This window comes from Martes martes (assembly GCF_963455335.1).
Source record: "Martes martes genome assembly, chromosome: 3".
NCBI lineage: Eukaryota > Metazoa > Chordata > Mammalia > Carnivora > Mustelidae > Martes > Martes martes.
The window spans coordinates 52510920-52526002 of NC_137890.1; the positions used below are offsets into that span (position 1 = coordinate 52510920).

Sequence of the window (15083 nt, forward strand, 5' to 3'; positions counted from 1 at the left end):
GCCTACTATATGATCTGTCAAATAAATAAATACAATCTTTAAAAAAAAATAAATTAATTAAAAAAAAAAAGCTTGTCAACTAACTGTCCACTCTGGAACACTTTTTAAGACTCAAAAGAGACATTGTTAATAATAATGAACAACAAATGCAAATAGAAACTATTTTAGGGACTATCTTCAGCAAGCCTGTATTGTTACCCTACTTAAAAGGGAGTCCTAGAATACCCCTTTATTCTGGGTTCTAGTGAGAATGTGGTCTGGAGACCTCTTCATTCTAACTAAGATGAAAAGTCAGGGCCAATTTCCAGACATTTAAGTCTTCCAGTAACAAAGGGGCTAATCTGCATGAGAAACAGACAGAAAAGTTGGAACAAGCACCTGCATAGCCAGATAAAAAAGCAGTGTAAATACTGAAAAATAATTCAAACTATAGTTGTATTCTTCTGTACTGTACTCATGTTCTCCCTACTTCACACCCTCATTCCATCTAACTAGATTATTCAAATCAACAAACATTAGCTAAGGCTAAGGTCACTGTCACTGCCTATGTAATTCTTCTCTTAACCTCTTGGCCCACTTAAGTACCACAGACAATTTCTTTCTTTCTTTTTTTATTTTAAGATTTTATTTATTTATTTGAGAAAGTGAGTGAATAAGCGCGTGCACGCGCGAGAGAAAGAGAGAGAGACAGAGAGACAGACAGAGACAGAGGGAGGGAGAGGGAGAAGGAGCAGGGGAAGGGGCAGAGGGAGAAGCAGACTTCCTGTTGAGCAAGGAGCCTGGAGGTGGGGTGGGGGGTGGCACAGCGTTCCATCCCAGGACTCCAGGATCATGACCTGAGCTGAAGGCAGACACTTGACCAACTGAGTCACGCGGGCACCCCAACCACAGACAATTTCTTATCCAGTTAATTGTCCATCTCTCCTGAATCCCTCCTACCTCTCTAACAATTTCTCTCCCTAATCTTTTAGGTTGGATCTTCCAACCTAATTGTTGTAGCAATTCCTTCGATTCTGATTTCCCCCACGTTCCTTCATTTGCTCTCTGTCAGTGCCTTTTTACATGCTCTCCCCAGGGGACAAGGTTTAGGGCAGAGTAGCTTGTGCCTACTTGTACACAAGGGTGAGGGTGGGCTGTGTGAGACTTGAGTATCCACTTCTGTGCTTGAAGAGCTACTTCAGACCACTCTTCCTAAATCCTCTCCTCCGTTCCATTGCTTCAGGCACCAATTCTATGCTAATCTTCAATAGTAAAACTTTCCTCCTCAACTCCAGCCTCATATTCTGAGTGACTATCAAACTATGTACTGTTATTTCCCAGTCTCTTCAACCTCCACATATCCAAAACTTGTCTCTTTTTTTTCTCAACATCATTCTTTATCTTGTATCTTTTATCCTCATTAATAGCATCATTTCCTACCACCTGACCAAACCGCTACCATCATCTTCCTGCACACTTCATTCCTCCCTTGCCAAGAGCTGGTTAAACACCAAGTGTAAGCTATTAAGTCACCCTAATGTCAAGGGTATCTATCCCTTCCTTTCTACCCCAGTTTTCATTTAGTATTTTACATCTCTGGCCTAGATTTTTATCAGACAATTTGGCTTCTCTGACTTCAGTGTCTGTTTGAGGCAATGTGTTCTTTATGTAACTGACAGTTACCTCTTCATTGAAAAATCATGTCACTTCTTTAGGCGTGCCTGGGTGGCTCAGTGGGTTAAAGCCTCTGCCTTCGGGTCAGGTCATGATCCCAGGGTCCTGGGATCAAGTCCTTTATCAGGCTCTCTGCTCAGCAGGGAGCCTGCTTCCTCCTCTCTCTCTGCCTACTTGTGATCTCTCTGTCAAATAAATAAATAAAAATCTTTAAAAAAAATCATGTCACTTCTTTTTTTCAAAATTCCTTAAATGACTCTTAATACCTTTGAAACACAGATTCATCTCTTTTTTTTTGGCTAAAGGCTACTTATTTATTGATTGAGGTATAATTGATATTATAATGTTAAATTAGTTTCAGGTTGTACAATATGATTCAACATTTACAAACACTGTGAAATGATCACTACCATTTGCCACCTTGCAAAGCTGATACGATTTTATTGATTATATTCCCCATGCTGTACATTACAACCTCATGACTTCTTTAATTTATAACTGGAAGTCTATACTTCTTAACTCCCTTCATAAATTCAGCCTGCCCCCAGGACTCCCCTCCCCTTCATATATTCTTGATTTAGTCTTGGCTTCATCTCCTGTCACTCTCCTCCAACACCATATTCAGTCAAATTCACTATATTCAGTCAAAAATTCAGAATAATTTTCTCTGCTCTCTTCTGTTTGCTTTTCCAGCAGACTATGAGCTCCCTGAGGGCGAATCTTGGCTTTCATCTTACATACAGCTCCACTGACTCTACCCACTGCCTAAACAGCCCTGCCAGGTGTCTTCTCCACTCTATGCCCACGGTCATTCCCTTCATTCAGATCCTTCATAACTTGTACTTAGACTACTGCAACGGCCCCCTAACAAGTCTCTCTTTGCCTTGGTTCCAACTCATAGACAACATTAAAGAGCGAATGCGAAGTTAGCAAGTGAAAATGTGCTTAAAATCTTTCAGTGGCTTCCTCACTTCTTCTGAATCGCATCCAGATTCCTTAATTAGCAAGGCCAAGATGTTCTGACCCTTTCCTAACCTACTGGCCTCATCTCTTGTTACTCTTGCATTTGTAACCTCAGCTCTGCGTCAGTGATAATTAATTATATGTAGCCTCCTAAATGAACTACTCTGTCACATAGCCAAGTCTCTGCAAATGCTAGTCCGTCTGCCTGAGAGAGTCAGCTTTGCCTGGTTAACTTATTTTCCACGATCATTCCAACCTGGGACCATCATCTCCTCGGTGCTACCAGAATAACCTGTGTGTACTTCCATCCCACTGTACAGGAATCATGTGTACTTTGTTGTCTTTCTCCCCTGACAGAGCCCTGGAGCTATGCGAGTGTATGTGTGTACGTGTGTGTACTGTAATCTCTTTATTCAAATACCTTCAGGACAAGGCTTGATACATGGTAGATATTTTAAATATTTAAAATATTTAAAGGTCCTCGGGGTTAAGAGGCTATTGCTCTTTCCTCCGATTTCCCCTTACTACTGTAAGTATAACATTCTTTAATGACAGATTTAATAACAGTCCTCATTATGAACATTCAAAATCTTACTCCTTCTTTATTAACCCACTCACCACATACTTGCTCAGCATTCATGATATGCCAAGCACATGCTATTTGCTGAAGACTCTAAAGAAAAACAGACTTGACTTCAGTGGTGTGGAAAACACATTTAAAAAATCAATCTCAATACCATGTGGAAAGGGGACCACAGGACATGAAAGAGGATGGTACAGAAGCTCCTACATATTCAAGAGACACTGAAGACTACTGCTTCAAAAGGAAGTACAGACTAAAAGGAAATCATAACATACGCAACAAAAGCAAATGTAATCCAAAGCCACAGTTCCTTGAATTGGTACAGCTCAAAATTTTCTTTAGTGGTTAAGTCATAATGCTTTATGAAGCAAAGGTACATCTGGAGACAGGCTATAGCAAGTCCCTCAGGGCCGCTGTGTAAAGTTCACAGCATCCCTGCGGTCCTCAGCAGCTATGTCACAGACACCATGGCAACAGACACTGTGTTCAAGGGCACAATGGCCCTCCCTGCTACTGAATTTCCTACATTCTCATATGCTGGGAGGTCTTTTCAACCTTTGATACCATGGGGTTTTTCAAATTGTCACTTATAACAAAGTTTTCTGGCTCTTTTTTCTTTATCCCTTTCTCTTTCCACTACATGGGCAGAATGTGATACCATCAGTGCTTAGAAACAGTCTATTTTCCTTACAATTATGTTTTTGTCTTTCTTTGATAGGCAAGATTGTTTTCCTTCTTTGTGTCTTAAAGGTAACTTCATTGTCTGCTTATTTGTCCACTGCTTGCATAAGAGCATTAATGCTCTGAAAGAGAAGTAAAACCTACATTAATTAATGGGCTATAGAATAAATACAAAACCTATCCAGGTTATGTCTTTGCGTATGTCAGAGGTAGTAATTACAGTTTTGACAGATTTCAAAATACTGGATCAAGATTTTTACTGAGAGAGAAGGATTTTCCCAGATGCCTTCTGTATTGTTAATATAGGGAAAAGAATTATGGTACTCACTGAATAAGAAATATGATTGGGAAATGGCAGACAAAAAGCTTAAGTTTTTCTAACTCCTTAATATAGTAAAAATAGCAAGTGGGGCACCTGGGTGGTGCAGTCAGTTAAGTGTCTGACTCTTGGTTTCAGCTCAGGTCATGATCTCAGGGTCATGAGATCGAGCCCCAGGTGGGGCTCTGCACTCAGTGAGGAGTCAGCTTGGGATTCTCTCTCCCTCTCCCTCTGCCCCTCTGCTCATGTCTTTTCTCTCTCTCTCTCAAAGTAAATAAATAAATCTTTAAAAAAATAGTAAGTAGAAATTCTTCTAACATAATGTAAGGTTATTATTTATGTTCAGATTAGGGACCAAATATTAAAGAAAAATTTAAGTATGTTTCTTTTTATAAAATAAATATATAGCCACTTAACAGAAAATTTGGAAAAGAAAAATCTCCTACATTATGGGTAATTTTCTCTGAAAAAAATCTTATTAAGGTGAACATCTATAGTAAAGCTTTCTGGGTATACACTATTTCTGTGTCTTAGCAGAAGGTCCATAATTACTGGTTAGTTTACAAGTGAGAAATTATCTACCTTCCTCCCTTAAAAAGGAAAAAAATACAGGAAAAGTAAAGAACATTAAAATATTAGGAATTTTCAGGAAAAGGAAAGGAAGATGAAGAAGAGAGTGCACAGGACACATCCTCTTTGAACCAGTGAAAATAATTTAACAGGAAAGCAAAAGAGAGTATAAGGAATAGTTCATTTTGTTTTTAATTTAATGATATATTCATTTTATTTACCTGGAGTCTAGTGCATGTGCACATATAAAATATATTACCCTAATCACAGTAGCGACTCCTCAATTTTCAGGTGTCTTGGGAAAGAATTTAAAAGTTTATAATGCCTTAATAAAAGATGTGTCAACACCTCATTTGGCATCATCTGAATTGAACTTAGCAAATTAGAAAAATAACTAAACATTAGTTTCACTGCGGAGTTAATTACCACAATGTAAGAGGAGATTTATCCAGAAAGGCAAAGCAGTGATCTTACCTGAATGTTGTCATAGAACAGAACATCAGGCACTTTCATTTTCTCGTGGGCATTATAGATCGGTGCACTAACAGCCCCAATCCTCAGAGATCCAGATGCTATTTCACCTAAACATTTCACACAGGATAGAGAATTACTCGTAGTTCTGTACTCAGAGAAGCCAAGTCCAATGTGAACATAAAGCAACACAGCATCTTTAATTTAATATCTCATTAAGGAATTTCAATTTAACATCTAAAAGAAGTAAGGTTGAACGTGGAAATAAAACATCATAGCTCTAAATAAAATGCTTAAAATGTTCCAAAAGATAACGAATTCTATATAAAATATTGCACGTTAGCAAACAGCATAGAGATAGAATTAAAGAACCACCCCCCACCCAGAACTCAGTCAAGCCACCTTCCTAAACTTGTTTTGTCAGAGACTTTAACACATAAAACAAACCAAATATACATTCAGAAGCTCTGAAATACTCTGAATATCATTTTTGGGAATCCACCCATTGAAAAACTCCAAGTGAGAACTTCCTAGAATTCTAGTAAAAAATACTGATTAATCAACCCCCCGCACAGACCTCTGAAATTACTATTCCCAGAAATGGTCGAGGAGATCTGTATTTTCAAATAAGCATGCCAGGTGCTATACAGTTATTCTGTGATGATTACTATTGTGTTATCTCCTATTTGCTTTAAATAGTTAATCTAGAACAGAATATGAGCTCCCTACAGCCAGCAAACCCAATAATAATAAATTTGAAGTCAGGGAATACATCTCATATGCATTCTCTCCATGGTTAATAATCATAACATTAACGGTGGTAGTTGTTACAGTGGTACTGATGATCACAATAGAAGCTATCATTTATTGAGGACCTTCTATGGGCCAGATCTCAAACCAGAAGCTTTGTTGTTTTTCATATAATTTCATGTAATTCTCTTAACAATGAAACAAGACCTATGAGGAAGCTAAGGACATAAATTAAGTAATTTGCTTAAAACCACCCAGCTAACATGGGCAGAGCTAAAAATAGAACTTGGTATAGTCTAATGTTCTTTCTGCCAAGTGGGGCATATTTAATCCTTTGACTCCAAATAACACTCCATCCTATGGAAATACCCAAGCAAGCAGAGAGATTATCACAATGCCTTAAACAACTGACCCATCCACCAGCCCTGTACTCCTCCACCCTTCAAATAAGAAAACTGCCCTTTTGTATTAAAACATTTTGAAACACAAGTGGAGAAGAGCAACGCTTGCGTTCTGCAATGCCATGAATGATTTTGAGCTAAAAGTAATTAAACTGTCACCCTGTTTAATCAGTGCTGAGTGCTACACATTTGCCAAAGCACAGGAGACCTCTCCCTCCAATAGATCCTTGCCATTTCCCTTTTTATTTACAAGTTCTACAGGGAAGAAAACCTATAAGCTGTCACGCGGAGAATCTACTGTTTATTTACTACCAGCAGGGGCTCTGAAACAGACCCAATATAAAACTGTACAAAGACCAGGATTGTGGCAGGGACTTCACTATATGCTTGTATGTTAAGATGACAAACGTAATTTCAGATTCAAGTAGCATCTGATATCATCTGTGGTTTATGGAACACATCTGTTCAGTAGATTTAGGGCTTCAGGACAATTTAATTCACTCATCTAATGTTTACTGTCAAAAGTTCAAGCTTGAAAAGAGAAATGCCCTCAGAGGATGGTGATGCTTGTACTTTCCTGGGAGAAACCGGCTACCTGTCTGCTAAGAAATCTCATAGGATGGCATTATTTTAGTCCATCTGTCAAGGTCCTTAGTTCAGTAGATTCAAAACCTAATTTTGTCACGTCTATTGACCATAAATGTGACTCTCAGGAGAATATTAAAGACATATATTCTGATCTATATGTAAATTCTGCTATAGAAACAAGAATTGAAAATACTACAGTGTAATGAAAGCTACAACTTTCATATTGACCCCATGATACACTGGTGGCCATATCAGCATATTATTTGGAGGCAGAACTACACAGAAAGCCAAATCCTCATCAGAAGGTTATTTGGTGAACCTTGTTCTCAAACAAGGAGAGTGCATTAAACGAATCCTTCTCAAGAGAGATGACATTAAAGATAAATGGAACCAGATGAGTCAACAGTCTCTTAGGTTCCTTATTCACTACACAAGGCTTAGATGGGAACTGCTGACACTGGCCCGTTACCAAGACTGAACAGTCTATAGTCAGAATAATTCAGTCCATCGCTGGATATGTGTTAAGATTCATTCAAGTAACTATACAAGTCAACAGATCCCAGAGTGGTCCTGTCTCTTCATGCTGGCTCTGCATATCTGTACCCAGATCCATCAGTAGGTGGAGTTTTTAATTTTACTCAAAAAAGTCATCTCATTTCTTTAACACAAATTCCTGTCTCAGTGTAGCCCCAACTATTAAAAACAGCTACTACAAAGACAGCCACAATAAGTCCTCATTAGAGAGGGGTCCCACGTTGGATTTTTGATAGAACAGGTATTAATCTCAAACAGTAGAGAACCTATTGTTGGACTCTAATTGAAAAATAGGGAACTTCTATAGAAGAGCTAAACTTTCCTCAAATTCAAAATACTTATGGTTATCCATAAGAAAAGTACCACAAAAGACAATATGAGTGGAAATGGGAGAGTAAGAAGGCATGAAACGGTACTCTAAATATTATTGTAGTTTACATGAACCTAGAACAGTTTCCTGAACATATCCCACAGGACTAGTGGTCCTCAAAATGTAAATGTTATGTAAAGGAAGGAGAAGTCTAGATCCTATGGTGAAATATATTTGGGGGGGAAAAAAAGGTAAAACCAAATCATGGCCGTTTCTTTAGAGCAGGGATTCTCAGAGCCGTGAATATGTTTGTGTCAACTGTGACTCTTTGAAGGAGGACCTGTATCTGGTATGCACTGAAATAAAGAAAATATTCTTTTTTTTTTAAGTTTTTATTTATTTGAGAGAGAGCATGTGCACATGCATGAGCAGGGGGCAAGGGTAGTGGAAGAGGGGAAGCAGACTCCCCACTAAGTAGGGATGATCCCAGGACCCAGAGATCATGACCTGAGCCGAAGGCAGATGGTTAACCAACTGAGCCACCCAGGCGCTCTGAAATAAAGGAAATATTCTAAGATTTAATTGGTAAATGGGTTTCAATTTAAAAATAAATAAAGATTAATTTCTTCAACCTAGTACATAAAACAAAGTAGATGGAAAACAAAACCACTTTTTATTTAAATTAAAATAATAAATACAAAAGTTTGATAATAATTATTTCACTTAAAAAAGAAACAAGTCAAATACTTACATTTGTAATCCTCCAGTTCTGGTTCCTGATGGTTATTAGTACTTATTTCTATCGCAGCATCTGCCAAGTTTTTTTCTAACGCTGACCTTGCAAGGCTTGGTAAGAACCTGGTGGGGCAGGAAGGACAGAATGATAAAGTCAAAGCTTTCTGTGGTTCCTAAAGAGCTTTTGGCATGTGCACACACAAACTCTCTCTTTCTCTTCTTCTTCCTCTCTCTCTTTCTCAAGATAACCAATTAAGGAAACTCAGTCTTGAGCTGTGAAATCCAAATAGTAAAAAATTTTGCAATAAATATAAACTTCAAGTACCTGTGAAGAAGAGTATCTGTTTGTTGATCTCCTTTAACAAAACTTACATGTAATTAGCAATATTCATGTATACACAACATCTTACAGGACAAGACTTAAAATGATTTTCTTTTCAAAATGGATTTAGTAGACCTCATAAATCTTCTTTAATTGTTTAACTGGATTATCAAATTTTCTTAAATAGATAAAACAACATTTGAATTGGCTCCAACTTAGCAATCACAAATTCAAATTAGTGGAAGTGGATTTATGGGGTTTACTTCTTAACACAAATTATTCAATTTAGGATTATATAGCCTGTCTATTCTATATGTATGTTGTCAAAGCAACAATCTGGTGAGTGACAGAGGCATTCTTCATCTACAAATAGATGGTATGAACATCATGGGCTTATTAGATCATGAAAATGGAGTTTCCCACCCACACAAATAAAACTGTATCTGGAATTTATGATCCCAAGGGAGCTTGCAGAAGTGATTTTTAACCTATTACCTGTGTTATACTACCATAAACTAACCACTACGTGCCACGATATCCCAAGAAAACATACTAAGAACATCATACTTCTAACTTAGGTTTTCCATAGCTCAAAATCCTTTGTGGTGGTTCCCACAGCCCTGGGTATAAGCTCTAATAAAAGAGATGCCGGTGTGAGCGAGAAGGCAAAAGAATGAGTGTGTGAGGAACTGATGGATTTCTTGTCTGTGTGACAGAATTGACATAGCTGACCCTATCTCCCAGCTACCTCCTCATTCTGGTTCCAGGCTATGATGGGAGGATTCCTATCACTCTGGGTCAGTAGCTCATCAGTACAGCATCGAGTAAGACTTACTAATGTTCATCTCTGGCTCTTCATCATATTGTTGCTTTGTTTAAAACCAAGGCCTTACTTTATCTCTCAGACCCAATAAATGGGCTTTTATGTTGTTTCCTGAGCCCTTGTCTTGGCACTTTGCCCACCCGACCTGCCTCTCCCCACTAGACCATAAACTTGAGTGTGGCCTGGTGACATTAGGTTCTGCAGCTTTAACTGTTACTTCCTGTCAAACTACCTTGAGTGACAATTACACTGTGTGCTAGTCCCAGAAACCCCTTACATCCATATAGTCTGCTCTCAACACACCCTCACTTGTCCCCACATTGGAACATTCCTAGATTGCCCTCCAAAGCCTATAGAGAACAGCAAAAAAGGCACGTATGCCTCCCTTCCAACATCAGTGACATACACTGCTTGCCAATATGATACTCTTTCCTACTGACACTGAACATGTTTCAGAGTTATTTTCAATCTCACACCCAGACAGCAATACCAAATAATCAGAGGTAGTATGGAAGTTGAAGTATGTTTACCTGTAGAATTTACATTTTTAAAGATACTGACTCACCCCACAAATGACAAGTATGTCAGGTAATATGAGATCAAACTTTACTTTTCTAGCTTTCAATTTTTTCTAGTTAATGGCTTCTTTTTCCATTGCTCACTGATATTTTCTACTTGCTTTTTCCTCCCCTTGTCGCCTTTTGTAAAATAAGTGAGTAAATGAGTGAAATATCATTCATCTATCCTACTTTCCTAGAACAAAAGCAAATACATATCCTACTGTAAAGTTTTCAAGGGTATTTATCATCATGAGCATCACAGTGCCTTTTAAAAATCATTATCATCATTATATTCATTTACTACAGCAAAAATACAATCAGAAGGGCTCCAGTCTCTGTGATCTTGGTTGTAACAAAAAAACTATAGAAAGATTCAACCATATTATGGGAAACATAAGAACAGAAGTAGTTCCCTGAGGCTAACTCAGGCTAACTATGTCATTGTCAGAGAAGTGAGAAGTATGAAATTATAGCTGATTAATGTTTTAAATCTCATTTCCCTGCATCTTTTCAAATATTTTTGGTCATCTGAATTAACTTCTATGCATGCCTACTCATCCTCTGCCCATTTAGGGTTGATTCTTTCATCTCAATAATTTGAATACTTTATAGCCCCTGAATACTAATCCTTTTATGATTCCAAATCTTATCAAACATCTCTTAGTCTGTGGCTTACAATTTATAGAGTGGTTTACAGTGTTTCTGTCATATATCTGGATTTTACTTTTTTGTATGGCATAAAATGGATATTTTTTTATTTTTAATAACTTATTGACAAGTCCATCCATTCCCACACTGATTTATATAATGTTATTTTTGATATATGCTAAGTTCCTACAGATGTGTGGGCCTGTTTCTGGTCTCTGTAGTCTATTCTAACAGTCTATTTGTTATTCTTTGCACCAATATCGTACTGTAACAATGAATATAGCTTTATGATGGATCCTGATATCAGAAAGAAAAAGTACAACACCTTAATCTTCCTCAAAATTTCCTTTGCTATTATTTCCAGGCCAATTTTGAGATCAGCCTGTCAAATTCTGTATAACCTTAGTAGTATTTGATTAGGTCATAGCTATATATAATTTGGAGTAAAATAGCTTTACAACACTGAAGCTTCCCTTCCGTGAACATGGTATAGCTTCCCTTTTACTTAAGTCCTTTACAGCTTTCAATGAAGATTTATGCTTTTCTTCATAAAAGTATTACATGTAATTTGATTTGCTCTAGGTGCTCAAAGCTTTCTACCATTATTACGAATGGGGTGATTTTGAAAAAATCAGATCTCCTCAATTGATTGTTAGTGGAATATAGGAATGTTACTGATTCGGATTTATAAGTAATCTCACTAAACTCTATTTTTCTAATGACTTATATATGGTTTCTCTTGAATTTTTTATCTAGCCAATCAGATAACTTTGGGCAAATGCACTGGTTGAAAGTACAAAAAGGCGACATTCTTGTTCTGTTCCTAACTCTAAAGGAAATATGAGTATTTTACCATAAAGATGTTTGCTCTAAATTTTTGGTACATACTCCTTATCAGATTGTAGAATAATCCCTCTTTTCATGGTTTACTAAGAATATTCCTGGTTTACTAAGAATTTGGTTTGTTTTTAGGTTTGGTTGTTAGGTTTTATCAAATCCTTTTTATTCATTTTTTAAAATAATATTTTTTCTAATTCCTAGTTCACTAATATAGTGAACTAAAAATATTAAACTTTCTTCACATTCTTGAAATAATTTAAAATTGCTCATGATTTAAAATATTTCATGGTTTATGATTTTCCTTTCATACATTATTCTTGTCTGGTTCAGGTATCAAAATTATGCTAGACTCAAAGTGAATTGCTGTTTTCACTGTTTGTCTATTCTTTGGAACAGTTTGTAGAATGCTTTGGGTATGATTATTTCATTCTGATATCCAAAATATTATTTCCCCTTAGGCTCCAAAACTGTTTACACTGTTTAGTACTGAATATTTATTCCTATTAACACACATCAATACCCAAATTCTGACTAAGAAAATACTGGGTAGGTAATGAATCTATCTCTCTGTCTATATTTTTTTTTTTCAGATCATGACCCTTAAAAATAAGCAACTGAAGTGCTTTTTTTCTAATTTTCATTTGGAAGCCTAATATTTTTCTACTTAAAAGAAGAACGAATTCCATTATTTCTCATAATTATTAGTTTTTTTAAAAAATTACTCTAAAGACACTAGAAAGGAGCCTTATTTTACCTGAATACACCATAGAGAGAACAAATTTAAGTTGCAACACAGGAAGCATACTTTCACTATAAGAAAAATTGTCAGCTAAACTGGAAATTGATAGAGGGCAATTTCAGATTCTCCTAAGCTGAGAATAGGTTCTTTTAATTCCTGTTTTTTTTAAATCAAGGAATAAATGGACAATAGTCATAACCACCAAAAAATAATTGGCAGATCATATGAAAAGAGTCTAAAAGAAATCTCTGAGCTTCTTGGGCATTGTTATTAATCCTTATTATTCTTTGTTTTTAAAAAGATTTTTTAATTTATTCATTTGAGAGAGAGAGAGTGAGAGAGATCACAAGCATGAGCACTAGCAGTGGTGGGGGGGGTGCCAAGGGAGAGGGAGAAGCAGACTTCCCACTGAGCAGGGAGCCTGATGCAGGGCTCCATCCCGGGACCCTGGGATCATGACCTGAGCTGAAGGCAGAGGCTTAACTGACTGAGCCACCCAGATACCTCCGCCGCCTTTATTACCCTTTTAAAATAGTTTCATGCAAGTGTGATTTTGTAAGAAAATTCTATCAGCCAATATTTTATAATAATTTCCAAACAAGTATAAGAAATATTAGTGTAGACTGAAAAGATATTAGTTTTGTTAAATTTAGGCAACAGGAGAGTAGGGAGTTGGGAGAGAGTAGAGAGTAGAGAGTAGGGAGTAGGGACTAGCTCAGAAGACATATAAACCAGAGCTCAAATCCCAAACCCAGTTTTACTTACTTCCTACTCTCTAACTTAAGCAAGTGATTTAAATAGTTTTCTCATCTACAAAATCCCTCTTAAATGATATTTTTAAGGGGCACCTGGGTGGCTCACTCCTTAAGCATCTGCCTTTGGGGCACCTGGGTGGCTCATTTGTTAAGCATCTGCCTTTGGCTCAGGTCATGGTCCTAGGGTCCTGGAATCGAGTCCTGCATTGGGCTCATTATTCAGTAGTGAGCCTGCTTCTCCCTCTCCTGCCTGCTACTCCCCTGGCTTTTGCGCTCTCTCTCTGTCAAATAAGTGATATCTTTAAAAAAAAATTGTTGCTATGCCTAAATAGGATAAAATATGTTCTAACAACCAAATATGAGATCGAAATAGCTACATATTCAGGCAATACTTTCTCCAGACGTGTGGGTACTATTAATTAAACTTACATTACTGTTTTAGCAAAGACCCAGAAACTTGAATGCACTGAGAAAGGAGAACACAGTTACCTGGAAAGGCAGGCTTTAGTAACTGCACTGTGAAGATTTTCATTAGGGTACTGTGACAGCCGACGAGAAATCCGCAACAGCTGTCTGGTAGAAAGTGATGCTGCCAGTGACTGTGCCTATCAAAAGGCAAAGACAGCCCGTTAAGAGTCTTGTTTAAACTTGGCTGAGAGTCCCTTTAGATAGTTGTGAGAGCAGAATTCATTATTCCTGAAGGACAAGGCCAAACTTCAAATACATACATACTGTTAATGAATTACAAATAAAAATAAATGAAAACCAATTTATACTTAAGGCAGCCTTACAGATAGTTTCTTTTTTAAATCTATAAACATGTTTATCAGTGAAATTCAATAAAAGTGTTTTCATTATACTAAGTGCTGTTCATACATGTTTTTTGGGTTGGGGGGCGGAGAACAGGATGAATGAAGGAAAGATGTTACACAATACAGGCCATACCCGACTTACAAATAGCTTTTATGAACCATTAACTAATTATTCTTTTTTCCCCTGCCTACACAAAGCTGAACTGTTCAGATAGTCTGAAAATGCTCAGAGCTTTAGGTAAATCTATGGCTTCTAAAATGGAGAAAAGGAATTGTGGACAGTTTAGTTTGCTAACCACAGAGGTGTGAACCAGTTTGTCCCGTGGGTGGCAGCTTGCAGTCTGAAATCGTTCCCTTATACTGCCAGAAGAATTTCACGTTGTTTTCTTATTCTTCAAAAAAATAAGAAATCCCATTAATAGAGCTGCTAGTACAGAACTCAGGATATGTGAGTACCAGTAAATGTTTATTGATGTGATTCTGAAGTTATCTTGGTGGGCAGCGTAATGTAATGACAAAGTTTATCAGCTTTGGAATTAGACAAATCAGTCTCCCATGCATTAGCTTGATGGATTATTCAACATCTTCAAGCCTCAGTTTTCTGATCTTTAAATTGGTGACAAAAATGCCTTTACCTTTAAGGTTGTTATGTGGGTTAGTATCCACAGTCTATAGAACTTACCAAACTCAACCCCTAAAAAATAAATAATCCAGTTAAAAAATGGGCAGAAGACATCAATAGACAGTTTTCCAAAGAAGACACACAGATGGCTAACAGACACATGAAAAAAAGCTCAATATCAGTCATCACCAAGGAAATACAAATCAAAATCATGGTGAAAAAGCATCTTACACCTGTCAGAATGGCTAAAATTAACAACACAGAAAACAACGATTGTTAGCGGGTAGGCAGAGAAAGGGGAACCCTCTTATACTATTGGTGGGAATGCAAACTGGTGCAGCCACTGTGGAAAACAATATGGAGGTTCCTCTAAAAGTTAAAAGTAGATCTACTCTCCAATCCAT

At 37.1% G+C, this 15083-nt stretch overlaps 1 protein-coding gene across 2 annotated transcripts in view; it reads right to left on the reverse strand.

Annotated features, from left to right (window-relative positions):
* Nucleotides 1–15083, reverse strand: part of VWA8 (von Willebrand factor A domain containing 8) — a 330448-nt gene that overhangs the window by 185345 nt on the left and 130020 nt on the right. For both annotated transcript variants that reach the window (XM_080798346.1, XM_080798347.1), the window contains exons 17-19: nucleotides 13735–13850; nucleotides 8575–8681; nucleotides 5244–5350 (exon numbers count right to left, since the gene is read on the reverse strand). In XM_080798346.1, the coding sequence (XP_080654472.1) occupies nucleotides 5244–5350; nucleotides 8575–8681; nucleotides 13735–13850 (330 nt within the window). The remainder of the gene's footprint in view (nucleotides 1–5243; nucleotides 5351–8574; nucleotides 8682–13734; nucleotides 13851–15083) is intronic.